Source organism: Corvus cornix, chromosome 13 (assembly GCF_000738735.6).
Source record: "Corvus cornix cornix isolate S_Up_H32 chromosome 13, ASM73873v5, whole genome shotgun sequence".
NCBI classification, from domain to species: domain Eukaryota; kingdom Metazoa; phylum Chordata; class Aves; order Passeriformes; family Corvidae; genus Corvus; species Corvus cornix.
Genome location: NC_046343.1, coordinates 14,259,288 through 14,277,936, shown reverse-complemented (window position 1 = coordinate 14,277,936; position 18,649 = coordinate 14,259,288). Strand labels below are relative to the sequence as shown.

The window sequence follows — 18,649 nt, the reverse complement described above, 5'->3', positions numbered from 1 at the left end:
AAGTAAGAACTTCAATTTCTATGAAGCTACAAATTTGTATTTTGCTGACCAGTTTAACAGTGACAGTGTAGACAAATGGAGTATTTATCTTCTGCTGTGAGAATGCCTCAGGTGTGAGGTGTTCAGGTGGTGGATGTCAAGGTGCAAAGTGTCAGTGAGTCATGGCACACGTCCCCTCTTTCATAAACCTACACAGAAGTAACCGAGTACCTTTTGGAAGGACGGCTAAAACCTAAAAATGAAGCTGCTCTTTCCACTCCAGAATGTTTTTGTTGTAATGGAGTTTTATTTAGACACGCTGATGCAAAAATCTTGCACCTAATAGTACATTACAGGTGTGACTTAGTCAAAATTTTAACCAGGTTTACAAAAGAGACAGAGACATGGTGCAGTTTAGAGTGGGAAAGCAATAAATTAATTCGGAACACAGCTATCATTTCTGTTACTCAGTATCTATTTGGTTTCTTGGACCCTCTTGCATATTTGGAGTTTCATTTCAGTTCACCTTCTGCGTTTACCATAGTAAATTTCTTAGTTGTAGTATCTGAATTGAGGCTTTTTTCTGATTTAGGGTATTAAAGATGAGGAACTTACTTTTCTGTGTTGCTGGGGTTTGTCTCTGGTTGGAATATTTATATTTCTCTTTGTTTTGCTCAGTGGTATTTCTAGTCAAGAGACTTGTGTGTGCTTTTCTGTCTCGCTCTCGTCCTGTGAGCTGATATTTCTAAACTGAAATTTCAGGTGTGTTCTGAGAAACTTTGTTCTGACATCGGGTTGTAGTCGGTGATACAGAATTATGGTATTTTAAGATAAGGATTTGGAAGGTGACATCTGAGTTAGTGTTGAGGATTGGTGTTTGGAGTAAAGCTGGTTGCCAGGACAGTCTATAGAGGGAGGAATGGTGACCGATGAAAGGAGCTGCAGTTACCAATGTGCAAAAGCCTCTGCAGTAGCAGGTTACTGAGAAGCTGCCTGGTCAGGCTGAAAGGCTGCTCAGGCTTGAAAAAGGATGGTTCTCTCTGTCCTGAAAATCCCAGTTCCTTCGAGGAAAGGGGAACTCAAACCTAAGTCCAGTATTCCTGACTGCCAATGCTCGTGTCATCACAGCGGTTGGGTAGCCACAGTTTCAGCCTACAGCTGAAATCTCATCCAGACCTGCTTGCTCCAGGTACTGTCAATGCTCCAGAGTTGTACTTGGATAAAATACCAAGTTCTTGCTTTCTTTTGTTTTACTCATGTTTCCTTTGATATTTTTTTGTAACTTTGAAAAGAGTCATCCATGTCTTTAAAGACCAGCATTCAGCTTCCAACTCGTACTAAGACAGACCCTTTGGAACATTGCTAACCCTTTGTAGAACATGGGAAACCTGGAGTTTGTCATGTGCAGGATAATTTTTTTCTAAATGCAAGTCTTTTGAGTATTGAAGTCTATGGACACATCTAAAACCTCTGTCACAAAATTGGTATTTCCTTGGAGTCAAGGGCAAGCAGTGTCAGTGCTGCTTTCACTGCTAAGCTGTGGTACCACAGATGTTCCATGTTAATGCCACATTGGAACCATTGCTGCAAGGTCATTTTCCAGTTAAAAATCTGTATTTTGCTGTGTAACTTGAGCTGAGATAAATCAGCCCCATGAAATGGAGGCAGAAGTTCTCAGGCTTTTTTGCTCCACAGAGCACAAATTATGCTGCTGTTCTATGGGCCCAGCTTGCCAGCCGCACTGAAGAAGTAAAAAATAGCATTTAGAAAAATCCTGCCATTTTGTAAACTCAGCAGTTATAGAGGGGGTGATTAGTTGGTGGGTGTTGTAGGAATATTTGTTAGATTTTATTTTAAACCAGATTTTAGGGTATCAATGCAGGGTTTATGTTCATTTCTACTGCCTTTGGTGTTCTCTGTCATGTTTAACATTATTACTGTGCACATGAAGTGCTTAGTGCACACTCATATGTTTCAAACACATGATGAAAATCTAAAGTATGTGAGAAATACTTTGATATTTTCAGTCATGGTTGTGAAATACAGAGAATTTGTGAAACCTGTGACAGCAATACTGAATATATTACTTTAAGACCCTTAAGCTGGCTCCAGTGGAGTCCTTCTGCACACCCTGCTCTGCATGCACAGCACATGCATGTGGGTTTACGTTGTAGTTGCAAGATCAGAAGAAATTGAGCTGGTGTCTTCCACGAGGAAGGACCAGCTTGACTTAACATAAGTCCTTAACAGGGTGATATGGTGTCTGTATTTTGGAAGGAGTGATCTGTAGAAATCCAGTTATTATCTTGCACTTCAGTGCATTAAGCAAGAAAACAATCGTATTGCATTAATTAATGCTCATTTGCTGCTATAAGTGATAATCCATAGGGAGCAGATGAAGGTGGGAGGTTTTGTGTTTGAAACTTTTAATACAAATCTGGTTTGCTCACGAAGGCTGTAACAGGAATTCAGATCTGGTACTTCATTGCTTAAATGTGGTGACCAAATGTTAATGCTGGTTTTGCCTATGCACCAAGGAGAATGCTTTGCTTAAAAGTACAACTGAAAATGGAACCTCCCCAAATTTCAGTGAACCTCCCTTGCCATGAACCCAGTGACCCATATTCCCGTGCTTCAGTCTGTGTTTACTTTGTCAGGCACTGGCAGCTCTATAGGCTGAGTTAGTGGTATTAATGGTCATGTTGGGGCTTTTTCTATGACTTTTCTATCTACACCATTTTCCTGTAAGTAATTGCTGGTGTGCGATCTGTCAATGGAATGAGGAAGGTTGAGCTAGGAAAGGTTTGCAAAATTTTTTCTCTAAGTCATACACAGGTTTGAGTTCATTCTTCCTCTTCCCTTAACGCTTGGACAAAAGCAAAATGCTGCTGCTTGTTTCTTACTGTAGCTGTCAGTGTTTTCCTTCAGTTGCTTCTTCCAGGAATACTGCTAAATACTGTGTGTTTTGGAATAACTAAAGCTCACTGCGTGTTCCAGCTGATGAGGCTGCACAATGGAGACATTTGGCAATCCTGCAGTGACAATACTTGTCAAATCCAGCTGCTCTATGAGCAGAGATTACTGAAGCTAAAGCACACATGGAGCTAGTGTGTAGGTGTGTTAGACCTTCGTGGCAGGTAATCCCTGCTGATTACAGGGATCCGGGCTCCACTTGGACTCTCATCAGGTTCCAGAAGCAGGCAGGAGCCCTGGCCCTGCAGTGGATATGTCCAGGGAGATTTCTCTGCTTGTTGATTTAAAACTAGGTGGAAAAAAATCTGATGCTCAGTTGTTAATTTTTTTATTGTTATTTTTTTTTTAAAAAGCAGATAAAATTGTGTTCCTTGTGTCCCTGAGCAATGCTGGATCTTCAGGATGACATCTTTTACAGGCTGTGTATCAATCAGAATAAATTTTAGGGAGCACAGTTTTCAGCTTTCTTATTTTTGTTGACTGCCCCCTCCTGTCTGCTTCCCTTCCACTTTTCTGGGTTGGTTTAACTCTGAGACATGATTAATAGTGTGAATTGCTGTCAGTCATCTTGCTCTGAAAACTTTCTCTGGAGGCTAAGTGTGCACTAACCTTTATGTGAAAAATTTTGGGATTCCAGGATAAGACTATGTTTTTAACCATTAGGTTTGTGTGTTAGTGATAAACAATTTGCCTGCTTAAACTGAGCATATGATTGAACTCTTTTTAACAGTGAAGGTTACAATTAGAAAAGGGTAACTAATCACCTTCATAATTCACACTTGTAATGCATACAGACTAATTCATAAAATTGTTTTCTAACTTATCACAGTTTGGAGATGATGCTTACACTGTTTAACTGCCGGAAAGCTGCTTTTTGTTTTTAGGAACATTCAATTTGTTTCCCCCATTACTGTTTTGATGTTAGACCATTGCAGTTTTATGGGGCTTAATATTTTTCATATTAAATGGCACATTCCTGAGAGTGGATTAATAACCTGGTGTTTGTTTTCAGCTGTGAATAGCAGAGTGCCCAGCGGCTCCACAAGCTCCTCACACACTACCGAGTCTCCGACGCCCGAGCCCTGCCCGCAGGCAGCGAGCAGTGTGCCCTCGCAGTCCGTGCTCCCCATGTATCCATCAGTGGACATCGATGCACATGTGAGTAATCGATGTTAGCTTTGAGTGGATCTAGTACTGTTGAAGAAATACTAAAATCCTCTTTGTTTTTAATTTCTGAATACCTGCTTCTTTTTCTTTGCTATCTGCGAAGACTGAAAGTAATCACGACACTGCGCTGACCCTCGCGTGTGCGGGAGGGCACGAGGAACTCGTGTCTGTGCTGATCGCACGTGGTGCCAATATTGAACACAGAGACAAGAAGGGTAAGTGAAAGACAGAACACAGTTTGACCATGAGCTACAGCTGGAAACAGTGAATTTCAAAATGGGGGCTTCATTCTTGCACTTCACATAGTAGCATTGGTCATACAAAGCCAGTGAGCTTCTGTCTGCACCTGAGTGGGATCTTAAGCAGATTTGTGAACCATGAGGTACTTCTGTCCTTATGACTTGTCCTCTACAAATGACCTCAGCAAGCTGGATAGAGGAGGTGATGGGGGTAACCATCCAATCTTGGCTGACAGAGCTGAAGGGTGGCGGTTGTCAAGTTGGGTATCGTTGTTCTCAGGGACAGAGTTCAGCAAAATCTCACATCTTTTAGAGCTGAGAGAACCAAACCACCATGCCACGTGCATTGGAGCTCATACTGACCACTGGCAATCAGCAACGCACACAGGGCAGATGTGGTCACTGGTTGGACCTTTATTAAACAGTAATTAAGCAGAAAGCTGTGACTTCTCCAAGGAGAGGACTTGGTTGGAACTTAATCCAAACTGGTCACTTCAAGCACTGTTCAGATTTCTTTTGAAGAGCCTTTGGCTGGAATCAGAACCTCGCTGTGACAGGGTTGGAAGAGAGTTGGGAAAGGCTCTGAGACTGTGGCATCCACCAGGAAGCTCCCAGTCTGTGGGAGAGACATGATCAATAAGAAGTCATTGTGAATTAACCCATTTGTGAATTTCTGCTCCTTAATAACACGAGGTGCTCAGGGTTGCTTTTTAATGCAATCTCATGTTACTAGGTTTTACGCCTTTGATTCTGGCTGCAACTGCTGGACATGTTGGTGTCGTGGAAATTCTTCTGGACAAAGGTGGGGATATAGAAGCACAGTCCGAGCGCACAAAGGATACTCCGCTTTCCTTGGCATGCTCCGGTGGACGCCAGGAGGTACAGACGTGTCCTCAAAGGGCTTGAGTTGTTACTTGCAGATAGGTTTTTTTGTTCAGTGTTGGGTTTCTTCTGTTGATGGTACATCTTAGTTTTTTTCTGGAAGGTTTTTTACCTGTTTAAGTGTAGCTAATTTAAGGCTTTTTCCTCTTCCAAGAAAGAAAGAAGAAATGTCAGACTTGTTTCTTCTCTCCCTTGCCTATCCCAGTTTTGTTAGTTAATGGTCATGGTCACTTGTGATAACTTGTGGTATTTCTTCAGTCGGTGTATCCTCACAGGGTAGGTACCTCTGTGAAGGAGGCAGATATTTATTGAGTAACTTTATTCACTGAGAACTTCCCTTACCCATCTTCCCTGTTCTCAAACCCAAAACAGCCAGTGCAGGCACACAAGGACAGAAACTAGGATTTTGTGTGGGCAGTACATGGCTTTAGTGATAATACACAGGGCTGATAAGTGCAGATGCAATGCAGGACACGTACCAGTCTTTTAAGGATGTTTCAGAGCTCTGTCAGATTTGGTGTGTGTGGTGTTGTCCAAATAAGATTTGTTAAATCCTTCCTATTTCAGTCATGTGCATAATACCTTAGAAGATGGCATGGAGATGGCCAAGAGCTCTGAAGTAGATTAATATAAGGATTAAAATAATTGGCCTAAACTGGAAAGTTTCCACTTCGCTTTTCAATTGCAGATCTTTAACAGTAAAAGTGCTTCTCATAAAAAAAGGCAAGATCAGCGTGGGCTGTAGTAGTAGCATTATGTATTGAACAGCTGAGGTCTTCTGTTCTTCCTCTTTATTTTTTTTCTTTATCCCAGAATCTACCTCTTATGTTTCTGGCTTAGCAAGACAACCTTTTTTCTGGCTTGTTTGGAAATCACCTAGCTTATGTTAATAGTAAAATGAAGTACAGTACATCACCAAAATGTTTTCATTTTCTTCCCTGTTATTTCTCTTAAGCAACTTCTGATAGAGGAGTCCTTCCTCATCCTGGTTCCATTAACATCAGTTGCTCTGATTTTTACCACAGGTTTTTTTGGAAAGTTCATATAATACAGCTGGTCAAACTTGGCTCAAGTGTAATTTGAATTCAAGTTGTCAGATGCGTTTTTCTCAAAGAGATGCTCACTGTGAGACATTATGGGAGTGGGGCAGATCTCTTGTTTGCAAACTTAAGATTCCCAGGAAGAGCTTCACTTTAAGGCCTTGCAGTTTTATTTAGGTAAAATAATCTTTCTGGTGGACAAGTGCTCAGCTGCTGTGGTCATGGGCTGTGGGGGCTGTACAGAGATAGGGAAAAGTCAAGCAGAAGAGGGTGGAGGTTTTCCTATGGAATCTTGTCTGTTGACACGGAAAACTGGTAGCACATTGGAAAGTTTGTGATAACATCCTTTCACTCCCTGGATAATAGCAAAGGCCACAATATGTCTGTTAATACGTGTCCTGTCTTTTCAGGTTGTTGATTTGCTGTTGGCCCGGGGAGCAAATAAAGAACACAGGAATGTGTCTGATTACACGCCGTTAAGCCTTGCTGCATCTGGTGGCTACGTTAACATCATCAAGATTCTTCTCAATGCTGGGGCAGAAATCAATTCCAGGTAATGTACCATGTGACCAGCTGAGCTGCAGCATGGCACGGGCGCACTCCCTGTTGGCTCCATCCTGAGGCACAGGTTGGAATCTCAGGTGCTTTCAGATCTCCTTACAACAGTCTTTCTACACTGATGACATCTTTTATGTTCATGTTATCTTAGTGCTTCTAAATTGCCTTTGACTATCACAGACTTCACCTGACTTATACCTAAGTTTTAAGGGATTAGAGTTTGCAGATCTATTATTTCCCTTTTCCACCATTCTCAGGTCTGGAAGTCAAACTATTTCCAATAGAACCATGTCAAGGAGGCAGCCAAAGTGCTCAGGGCAGCTCTGTGTTTGAAGATGTCTTTTTCAGGCAGAGGAACAAATTTACACAGCAGTGTCTCTTAGGCCTGCTCTCTATTCATTTTAAGAAAACTTACATATATTCTAACACTGGATAGAGCAAGAGAACTCTTAACTAGGGAAAGTTCAAGCTGCAGCTGTGCTAGAAGCATGTTTTTCTTTGAAAAAATCAGATGTAGCCTCAATTTTAGTATATGAAGCTTAGGGCTTATGTCTGCTTTGGCCATCAGAATGTCTAACAGCTGAGATGTATTTTCCTTGTTTATAAATTTCAATTGTCTATTGCATACAGTTCCTCTGGTGGTTTCTCCTAATCAGTTAAAAAAGCTACTATTTTAGGTCAGTGCCTATATTTTGTGTAGGTTATATGTTCCTTTCCGACTTACAACAAAATACGTTGTTGCTCGTGGATACACTTCTATTTCCCAGAGTTGTTCTTTGGCTGTGGGCACTGCAGTTTGTTTCTTTCCCTTAGGACTGGCAGTAAGCTGGGGATTTCTCCTCTGATGTTGGCTGCTATGAATGGCCACGTCCCTGCCGTGAAGCTGCTGCTTGATATGGGCTCTGATATTAACGCCCAAATCGAGACCAACCGCAACACAGCCCTCACCCTGGCCTGCTTCCAGGGCCGGGCAGAGGTGGTCAGTCTGCTTTTGGACAGGAAGGCCAATGTCGAGCACAGGGCAAAGGTAAGTGGGGGACTTGCCTTTCCTTATGACTTACTGCCTCTGAGTCATCCAGTTTCTTCAAATTTTCCTGTAGCTTTGAGCCTCTCTGGGCTCAGAGGAGTTATTACATCAGAGCACTTAAATGTTCTGAAATAAGTTTGGTTTCTTTTAAAAAATAAAAAAGCATCAGTGATGATGAATTTTTTTGCATTAGGGAAAAGCTGACTGGTCTTTCTGAGTTTATAATGAAACTTAGATTGACTGTTGTCTAGACTTTTTCAGGTTTAAACTTGACGTGATACTCAGTAACAGAAGAGATACAGATATTTTTACATGCAAGTGAAGTCTAGGCAGGAAGAGAATAGTGTTACTTGTGATTCTCATATAGAACAGACGTCTTGTCTACAACAGAAGTAGTGCAGTCAAACTTTGTAAAGCTTTTACATTGCTGTAGAACCCATGGCTTCAGTACTGTGACCTTCTGTGCCTCTGAAATGCTCCACAGGTCCCATCCTTTGGTGCTCTGGGACAGCTTTGTGTCTCCTGCCATAAAGCAAGCTTAAAGCTTGTGTAGACAGCCAGACTGATTTCCCCAGCACAAAGGAATTTTTGGTAACTCCTAAGGCTGCTGAAATAATTGCTGTGTCTGTCTACCCCGCCTGCTTCTGGAATGACTGTGGCTGGAGAAAAGGGGATATGGATAAAAGCCAGCTCTCAAATGGTCAGTTGGGCATGTTAGCAGCTGGTGTAAGTTTTTTTAACAGTCTGACCTGGCAACTAAGTTGGGCCCAGATCAGTCTCAGTGCCAAGGGAGGCTAGAGAAAAGCTATAAAGCCAGTTTCTGAGTATTTTTGTAGAAACACTTGTGTCTTCATTTGAATCTGTTCTAACCTCTGTTGTAGAGATCTTGTTATATACTTTGCATTCGCTGTTGAGACAGGTATCTGGTGGTTCTTAGTCAACCGTTTGCTTGGGTTTGTATAAATCAAAGCCCAAGAGTGTTTGGGTTTTGGGTTGGTTTTGTTTGGTTGGTTTGTGTGTGGGTGTTTTGTTTTGTTGTTGGGGTTTTTTTTGGTTGGGTTTTTGGGGTTTTTTTTGAGGAAGAAACTGCTTGAAGTTAGGCTCCTAAACTAAATATAAGCAGCTAAATAAAAATCTGATTTCCCTTTGTAGGAATCATTTATGTCTTATCTGAAGTATATTGTACAGATTTCACAGAGTAACTCGTTCTCTTTGCACAGACTGGTCTCACACCTCTGATGGAAGCAGCTTCAGGAGGCTATGCAGAGGTTGGAAGGGTTCTCCTTGATAAAGGAGCAGATGTGAATGCCCCACCTGTGCCTTCCTCAAGAGATACGGCTTTAACAATTGCAGCAGATAAGGGTCACTACAAGTTCTGCGAGCTCCTCATTAATAGGTAAATCATTTCTTCTCATTAAGTGTTTAAGGCCAGAGTGGGTGGGGCTCTGAGCAACCTGATCTCATGAGTGGCATCCCTGTCCGTGGCAAGGGGGTTGGAGCAAGATGAGCTTTCAGGTTCCTTCCAACCCAAAGCATCTGTGACTAATGATTAGTGGCACATTCGTTCCATATCTGTATTCCTCTGTGGCAAGGGTGCTCTTGTTTACATTGTCTCGTGCACCTGAGAGCAAAGGGAATGGGAAGCTTTGAAAGTAGGATGGTTAATCTGTTCCCTACTCTTCAGGGTTGTCCTGGAATATCTCGCTTTTGCAGTGTTAATTAAGCAAAGCAGGCAGCTGGGACCAGAGGCAGGCAGACGGTGTCTGGCTTGGACAGCTTGTTTGTGTATGAATCCAGCAGCTCCCATGTGAGTGCTGTCACTTGGGGGGCAAAGCCTGGAAGTAGCTCTTGAGCTTTTCAAGCATATCTGAAGGGGCTGCTTTGTCCTGTGGGTAGTCACTACACTGCTAGTTTAAAGGTTGCTGGTTGCATATCTCTGGTGCAGTAGGTGACATGAAATGAATGTTCATTTCTGTCAAGGAGGTTTAAATAATCCCCGTGTCACTCCCTGCAAATGAAACAGCAAATTTCAGGGACAGAATTTCTCATATCTTGCCACTATATTTCAGTTATTAAAGTTCTATATCCAGTTGCACTGTGATGTTTTGTGGTCTTGCTCTCTGACTTCCACCTTTACTCATCCCATTTCACTCGGTTTGTGTTTTCAGAGGGGCACACATTGATGTTCGGAACAAGAAAGGAAACACCCCACTGTGGCTGGCAGCTAATGGTGGGCACTACGACGTGGTCCAGCTGCTTGTACAAGCAGGAGCAGATGTGGATGCTGCAGATAATCGGAAAATTACCCCTCTTATGTCAGCATTTCGCAAGGTAGGAGACCAAGTTCTTTTATGTTTTCAAAACAGTGCCTCTCGTTTGGTCTTGAATCTGAATGCTTGGTTTTGGAAGAATCAAATATAATGTGGCAAAATTACTACTTGGATAAAATATCTGCTTCAAAGTCATAATTACTGTACTTCACACAGATCCAGTTTCTGAGGCTTGAAGAACTTTCTTCCATACATGATGTTAGCTTTATAATTTCCGGTTGTACACTGTGCAAAAACTTTGACTGTTTGAGGTTTCCATATTTCTGCAGTCTGTACTGTCCATTTCAATCCTGCTTTTGAGATGAGCACAATGCCAGTCTGCAATAAGCTGTCCTGATTCCTTTGTGCTTCTCTTGTTCTGTTCCTAATCTGTTGTGATGGGACACTGTGTAGTTGGCTCTTTTGTCACCCACTGCCTTTTCTTCTTGGCAGGAAGAACATTGCTTTGTGGTGGTTCCATCAGTTGTGGTGTTGGATGCAAGGAGCATAGCTGTGGCAGAGGAATTTATTAACTGTAGCTGCTTTGCCTTTAACAAAATGGCAAATAAGTGTGCAGCTTTTCTGACAAACAACAGTGCTGAGCTTGCCCCTGCTTTCTCACTGCCTGGCTTTCACCCAACTTCAGAAGCAGCAGTTGGGTGCTTTGTGTGGTTGCACAGTGGCAGCAGAGGAATGTGCTTGCCAGGATAACATTCAGGTGGCTCAGTTCCCTGAGCTGACTTAGCTTGTAATTGAACAATCTAAGTTAGCTCCATGGGGTGAGTGGCAGGAGAGTGATTGGGTGACAGATGGTGTCTAAAGAGGGTTGTCTCATGTCTTGGCTGTTACTAAAGCCATGAAGATCTGCCTCTTGTCCTTGTATTTTAAAATAAAAAATAACTTGTGGAAGAGCTTGTTGGTGGCTTTGCTACCTTGAAGCAGAGCAGTGGCTGTGCTGTCAGCACTGAACAAGCCAAACAGCAGCTTACCAGAAATGTTCTTGCTTATTTTCAGTCCTTGCATTGAGCTAAGAGATATCACGCCTGTATTTTGATGATGAATGTTGACAATTATATACAAAAGATTCGAATTTTCTTTGCTGTTCTAGGGGCATGTGAAAGTAGTTCAGTTCCTGGTGAAAGAAGTTAACCAGTTTCCTTCAGACATTGAGTGCATGCGCTACATAGCGACCATCACGGACAAGGTGAGTTGGACCTGGGGAGAAGACCCTGGCCTAAATTTCCAGAAAAAATATCCATGGGAAATTCTTAAGTATTTGAAAACTGAACGTACACGTTTGCTCATATATGTCTGATTTGGAGATTGGTGCGTGTCTCCTTTTTAATACAGCACTTAAAAAGGAAATCAACATTTAGATCCTATTCTGTGGAATAGTTTGTATGTTTATGAATGGAGAGGAGCTAATCTCATGTTTGTAGAGCAAGCCTCACTCCTCAGTTGTTGTTTATTACTGTGGTAGTAAGACAAGCTTGCATTTCAGGACCTGTTGAAAAAGTGTCACCAGTGTGTGGAGACAATTGTGAAAGCTAAAGACCAGCAGGCTGCAGAAGCCAATAAAAATGCAACTATACTGCTGAAGGAGCTAGACCTGGAAAAGGTGAGTAGAGCATTGCTGTTGTGCAGCAGTGTTTGAACTGTGTGTGAATCTCTAGGCTGAATTTCCTTTGGTGCTTCTTGGGACAGTCAGTCTTCATGCTTGGACTGTATGTGTGTGTTCCTTCCCCTAATCTATCACACAAGTGAGGCATGTAATGAGGGTGACGAATTAGAACTGACTTCTGCTTCAGCCACTTCATTGTCCTTTCTAGGAAAGCTTGCACTTACCAATAGTTCCCTTAGGCAGTAGTTCTCTGGGATCACCTCATCACAGAGGACGTGTCAGTAAGGGAGGTCTCCAGTCTCATGGTGTGGTACATGGTGTGTTTCTATGTGTGTAAATCATAGTCCATAAGCATTTTATGGACTTCTGCTCAGGGGAGTTGAGCAGATAGTGGAGAAAATCCCCTTCTCCCTTTGCTGAGAATACTGTAAATTGTTCTGGAGTACCACACTCTTGAGTGGGCTCTCGTAAATGAGGTTATTACAGTTTTTGACATGTTCCACATTAGTTTATTAAATTTTCCAGGTTGTGGACTTGTTAAACACACATCAGCTGCTGTGCACAAACAATGCAGCAGATGACTGATTCCATAAATATTTTTTTAAATGGTTAAAATTAAAGCCATGTTATATTAAATACTCTTTTGAGTACTGACTTTTGAATCAAAGATGTATACATCACACCAGAAATATCACTGAGCTTATTAAATGTTTGTTTGAGAAAGGACTGAGAGGATGAGAGATTTTTCTGGTTTTTCAGTAAAACTGTATTTTTTTAATACTTCTATTTTGGCTGTTACTTTGTTATCTTCCTTAGAAGTTTTGGGACCAGCTAGTCCTGTTGTTGCATAAGGTCTGCCCAGTTTCTGTGTGATGATTCAATATGTGCCGAAGTCATTCTAGTTCATTGTGCTCTCCTTTCTCCTTCCCCCCAGACTTCGAGAGAAGATCTGAATAATAAGTATAATTTAGTCTGTGTGAAAATGTTTAAATATGGATTCTTTTCTCCTACACAGTCAAGAGAGGAGAGCAGAAAACAAGCTCTTGCAGCCAAAAGGGAGAAAAGAAAGGAAAAGAGAAAGAAGAAAAAAGAGGAACAAAAAAGAAAACAAGAAGAAGATGAAGAAAACAAGCCTAAGGAAACTCTGGAACTGCAAGAAGATGACGATGAAGAAGAAAACGATGATGAAGGTAAAGAGCAACTGTTTCTATGAACAATGCAGTTGTGGGGGTTTTGTGGTCTTGCCTTCTAACCATCAAGGTAAAGGAATCTGTTTGAAAGCTGGTCTCTCCTATTTGACAGTGTTGCATGGCTGCTGCCCTGGTTTTTCCCTCCATAGTCAGAGCTCCTGGCAAAACTCCTTTGCTCATTTTTTCACCCCCTCCTTCGTTCACAAAAGTCTTTCACTCTTGGAGGATTTACAGCTGAATGTGGTGCAAGTAGTCTGACAGCTCAGCAAGGAGCATAACTTCAGCTGTAGTGTGTTCAGTGAGGGCACTGATTTCTCTGTTTTGTGGGTTCTGATTGTATGTAAACTGCTTTTCTTTCAGTGGAGCAAGAAGTTCCTATAGAGCCTCCAAGTGCAACTACTACAACTACAATTGGAATTTCTGCAACTTCAACTACATTCACAAATGCCTTCGGGAAAAAGAGAGCTAATGTGGTGACTACCCCCAGCACAAATAGAAAAAATAAGAAAAATAAAACAAAAGAGACTCCTCAGAATATGCAGATAATTTTGCCAGATCAGCATATATCTCTAGCACAGCAAAAAGCAGATAAAAATAAAATAAATGGAGAGCCAAGAGGTGGTGGTGCGAGTGGGAACAGTGATTCAGATAACTTGGATAGCACAGATTGCAATAGTGAAAGCAGCAGTGGAGGGAAAAGCCAAGAGCTGAACTTCACAATGGATACGAACTCCTCGGAGCGGCGCTATGCCTCACTGCTCATCCCCTCTCAGGAAGAAAAAAACAGCACCTCGGCTTCCAAAACACCAACGAGGTGAGACTGCCCTGTTGCTTCCCTGTTGTTTTACAAGGTTCCACCTATGCCAGTGTAAATTTTCTGTAGCTTAAGCTCTACACCAACTGTACACTCCCAGAGCCTAGAGAGACTGAGGCTGCTTTATTTGCCTAGCTGTGTTAAGTTTGTTGAACATAACCTCTTTAAAATCTTGTAAGAAGAAGATTTTTTGGCATTGTTGGCTAGTTTTTAATACTACTTGAGAAAAATGGCCTTTTCTCTTTGCACTTTTTAAGCATCCATGTTGCATTGTCAGCTTTGTTAGAATAGATCTTAAAGGGAATATGCTGAGAATTTAATAAGGAAGTGCCAGCTTTACTTATCCACGTACAGAAGTGGTTTTGTTACCTTTTGATTATTTCATGGTTTCATCATTAACTCATTTGACTTGCAATCTCTTTCTTTTAAGGAGAGAAGAAGTTGATGACTCCGAGCATTTCACCTGCCAGGTTGATGGCCAGTTTGATATAACCTTGTCAAGCCAGAGGTGAGAGTCAGAAGAACTCAGAGAATGTACAGGGGCCATATGAATGGTTCAAAAGGTCATTCAATTGCCTGGGAATGTGCTGATAACTTTTACACCACCACTTTCTGAACTGGTCTGAATCAGAAAGCTTAGATCCCATGTGGGTCTGTAGTCTTTGTTTGTTTTTACATCTAAGTAGTACAATTCTGATCCCCCATAGTTTTGTTTTCTCTTTCCATTTTCTGCACTGGCAGGAGAGGGCATGGAGGTTGATCTGCAGGACACCGGGCTGACTGAGAGGCCAGCTTCAATAAGAACACAAGACACTGTGGCATTAAGAAGGGCAATGAGGCAGGGCTGTTGTCAGACTGATTGAGATGCTTGTCTGGGAGTGGAAGGAGAGTTAGGATTTTTTCTTTTTCCTGTTTTTCCCCACATTCAAGTTAGATGCAGAATGAATGGATTCATCAGCCCTTGTGATTAGAGGGTATGTGTTTTGGGCTCCCACTTAGGAGCATTAGAAATTGGAATTGGTCTCTGTTCTGTTCTACAAACATAAATTGTTTCTGCCTTGGACCTTTCATCCAAGGTTTGCTGCAAGAGCCTTGGGGTCCTGTGCAGTTCCCTGCAGCAGGACAAGCTAAATTCATCCTTCTGACTCCTTGTTAGAGGTGGTTCTTCTGTTAGATAAAGTACACTGAGGAAGCAAGACAGTATGTAAACATCAAAATGGGGCTGGTATATTTATGAACTTCTGCAGGTGGCTTCTCTGGCCTGTGCTCTAGGCAGACTTTGTCTGAAAATTATTGCTAAGTTTGCTCTTTCTGAATTCCTCTTTAGTCACAGACATGCTGATGACAATGATGCTGTAATTGAAACTGCAACTCAGACTGCATAATGATGCTCTTCTGAAAAATACCTAGCTGTTTTCAGATAAAGCAGGCAAAAGTTTTAATTCTACTCTGGAATTTATATTCCCCGGTGGACTTTTTTCTTTTCTTTCATATGCATTTTCTTGTTTTCTTTGCCTCATTCTTACAGTTACCTGAGGACAAGTTCTCCAGAGAACTTGCAGATGCCTTGGCTAGGTGTATTATCAGAGAGCTAGAACTTACTAAGCTAAAGAGAGAAAGTGCTGCCATCTTAAAAACCTTATTGTTTAATCTTTGCTTTTCATGTAATCCCCATGCTTGGGTTACTGAGATGTGGTGACATCTCTGAAGTTTGTATGAAATGTAGTATAAACAGTCTGCCTGTGAGAAGACACAGCAAACATAAATGCTGTAAAGAATGGGGAATAAAGTGGATGAATAAAAACTTGAATGTAATAGAGGAGTGCTGCTTACCAAGAGAGCTGAAGCAGGAGGGCCTCTACATTTTTGAGCCATGCTGTAATTTGCTGGTGGAATCACACAAGGCCAGGTTGTCAGTGACTGGTGAAGACTGCTGCCTGTTTCAGTGCTGCAGAGGAACTTGTGAGCTCCCAGTGCTGCTGTTTCCACCTCCATACAGACCAGTTAGGCCAACAAGAGATTGTCTGCTCGCTCTCCCTCTTTTTCTCTCTCACCCAGACTTTATATATCAATATATGATTGCTGGAGCAGTATTAGCGCAGGTAACAATATCTGGCACCTGCTTCCAAATGATGCTGCTGCAACATAAATATACCATTATGCTCAAATACCTGTGTCTCAGTTACCTGTTCATAAAGTGGGGGGTGAGGGCTAGAACCACTTTATAGGAATCTGTGACAGAGCTAAAACCCAGGCATTTTCAAGTATTTAATAAGAAAGAGACACTATTACCAAAGTACCTATTCTTAAAAAGCTATTTAAGAAGGGAGAACACATTATAGACACATAATCAGGAGATGCCCAAGTGGCTGTGTACCACCTATTAAAACTGTTTTATACTGATGTCCTCAGTGCTTCTGATATTACTTCATTCAGTTTAACACTCTGCTTTCTGAAGGAAGGGTATAGACTGGACTAAAAGGTAAAAAACAAAACCCTCCCCAAAGTCACCCAACAGTTGCTCATGGTAGAAAATAAGAATGGAAACAGTTCATGCTATTAGTTTTAAGCTGCAGGAATGTAAACTGTATGCTGACATTTTATTCTGTAATTTCTAATCAGCACATTTCTGTTCCCAGACTTGATGGTGAAGGTCACTCGAATTCTTTGTCGACTACTTATAAGGCTGTTTCCCTGCCTCTGACCTCTCCAAATGTAAAGCTGAATCTGACCAGTCCAAAAAGAGGCCAGAAAAGAGAAGAAGGCTGGAAAGAAGTGGTTAGAAGGTAAAGACTTTAATACTATGTTTTAAAACTGTCTGTGAGCTTTTTAGCTTGTAAATTATTCTCAAATACAGAATGTCCAGCAAGATTATATAACTGAAGAATTAACTTACAAGAAAATCCTACCCCACTTTCTCTGGCAGTGCTGGGGAAACCAACTGCAGCCCTAATTTGTAGTAGCTCCTCACTAACTTAATGTGAACATGACGTAAACATCGTATTTGGCATGGGAAAATAAAGCAAACCTGTGATTTTAGTGGAGTAAAGGATGTGGGGACGAGATAAAAGGAGAAGGGAGCAGAGGGAGTGAAAAGCCCTACGGCAGATGATTGCCCATGAACTAAAGGCAGAATGGATGTGAGTAGATGAGAGGTGAATGATCCCTTCAGGGCCAAAATTCATTGTGCTTTGGCCAGTGACCTTGATCACTGATTCAGTGGAAAATTGTGTCACCTTAAAGTGAGTGCTTAGAGATATACAGTTAGGTTTAAAGATTTACTGTAAAGCAGTCTTTTCCTTTGAAAATTTGTTTGGTTTTGGTGTATGGCCATTAACATCCCAGTATCTCTTCTGTAACCTTTGTGTTGTCTACTGATTCTAACTAGAGTGATTGTCTGGCTTTGCTTTTTTTGTTCTCTTTATCAAAAAGGAAGACAGCACAAACATACCGGTGTCAGATGCTTTGGGTGCACTTAGGAAGCCCTCCTGCTTTTGTGTTCTGCAGTGGCAATGACCAGATGTGTTCATTTTGGAGAATTTTAGGCTATGTGCAAAGAACATAATTGTACAGAGGGCTTAGTGCATTTGGATTAGTGGAAGCCACAGACTGTTCTTAATAAAGGTTTAAAAGGCAGTTTAATATGAAAATTTATGTATTTGACCCCTTAGAGTTGGTTTGATCTCTGCCTTTTGATGTGGTCACCAATGGGCTCTCCACAGTGACGTGGCCTTGTTGGGTGTGTGGTGGCAGCCTGGCCCCCAGCTGGGGAGTGGTGCAGGCAGGAACCCCTCAGACAGCCCTGACCGCCCTCTGACCTGGGGCTGCTCCTGCTCTCCAGGGGCTCTCGAGTCTCTTTGGCTCAGCCCAAATGTTCGCGTGGGTGTTGTCTGCTCTTGTGTTGGTCATGGCAGTGTTCTAGACATGGCATCCAGAACCTGCCCTATCCACTTTCCTGAGGAATCAGGCCCTGTGCCATAAGGAATATTCCATACAGTGTTCTGCACTGGTGTTTGCTGTGCCCTGACTGATGGAAGTGTGTCCTGCCAAAGAGCGTTGTTGGTGACCGTAGATGCGCGGGTGCAGTGCCCTCCCTCTACTAAAGTCTCTCCTGGTGTCAACAAGAATTCTTCTTCCCTCTCCCTGTGAGTGACCCCCAGCTAGAAGGGATGTCTATCAAAGTAACCAATGCAAACATCCCTTCTGCCCCTGACAGGCAAGTGGGCAGAGTTTTGAAAGACCCTCCCCCCAGCAACACTCTGCAGCCAACACCAATTGAGCAATTTCAGCTGCAGAGAGGAGGGCGCTGCTGTTCCGGAGCAAAAAGGTACTTTTTGAGACACTTTTCTAGGTCAAAACCATCAGCCTTGGGAGGGAGGGAGGGAAGCGGCTGTGGATGATGGGTGGGAGGGCATTGGGCACTGGGGTGGGCTCTCCTGGAAGAGAAATGCCTCTTTGAGTGGTTGCCAGAGGTCCCCAGTGGGCTGAGGTGGAAGCAGACCAAGGTACAGTCAGGAGCCTGTGAGCAATACAGGTGTTCTTGAAACTTAGGTGATGATAGAGCTCTGGTTTGGGGAGGGAGTGACTGTGATGTTTGTCTTGAGAGGGGAGCCTTGGAAGTGGAGGTGGGGAAAGAAACCCAAAGCATGAAACAGCCTTAGGATAGAGCTGGGCGCATGCACTGGGGGTTCTGGGGATGGGAAGGGTTGTAGTGTGCTGTCCTGGCTGGAATGGAGGAAAGGAAAAACACCTTGGTGAAAGCAACATAAGCTGTTCTGTTGCTTTCAAACATTTCCACGTGTTTAGATGTTTAAAATAAAATAGGTTTCCTCGAAGTCCTGTTAAGTGAC

General features: G+C 42.4%; 1 protein-coding gene across 12 annotated transcripts in view; it reads left to right on the top strand.

The window, feature by feature from the left end:
- LOC104693513 (ankyrin repeat and KH domain-containing protein 1) overlaps positions 1–18,649 on the top strand; it is a 101,158-nt gene that overhangs the window by 66,650 nt on the left and 15,859 nt on the right. For all 12 annotated transcript variants that reach the window (XM_039559345.1, XM_039559344.1, XM_039559338.1 and 9 more), the window contains 14 exons: positions 3,965–4,110; positions 4,223–4,334; positions 5,092–5,237; positions 6,691–6,833; positions 7,652–7,865; positions 9,086–9,261; positions 10,034–10,196; positions 11,283–11,378; positions 11,676–11,792; positions 12,811–12,985; positions 13,346–13,799; positions 14,230–14,307; positions 16,439–16,585; positions 18,016–18,126. In XM_039559345.1, coding sequence (XP_039415279.1) covers positions 3,965–4,110; positions 4,223–4,334; positions 5,092–5,237; positions 6,691–6,833; positions 7,652–7,865; positions 9,086–9,261; positions 10,034–10,196; positions 11,283–11,378; positions 11,676–11,792; positions 12,811–12,985; positions 13,346–13,799; positions 14,230–14,307; positions 16,439–16,585; positions 18,016–18,126 — 2,278 coding nt within the window. The remainder of the gene's footprint in view (positions 1–3,964; positions 4,111–4,222; positions 4,335–5,091; positions 5,238–6,690; positions 6,834–7,651; positions 7,866–9,085; positions 9,262–10,033; positions 10,197–11,282; positions 11,379–11,675; positions 11,793–12,810; positions 12,986–13,345; positions 13,800–14,229; positions 14,308–16,438; positions 16,586–18,015; positions 18,127–18,649) is intronic.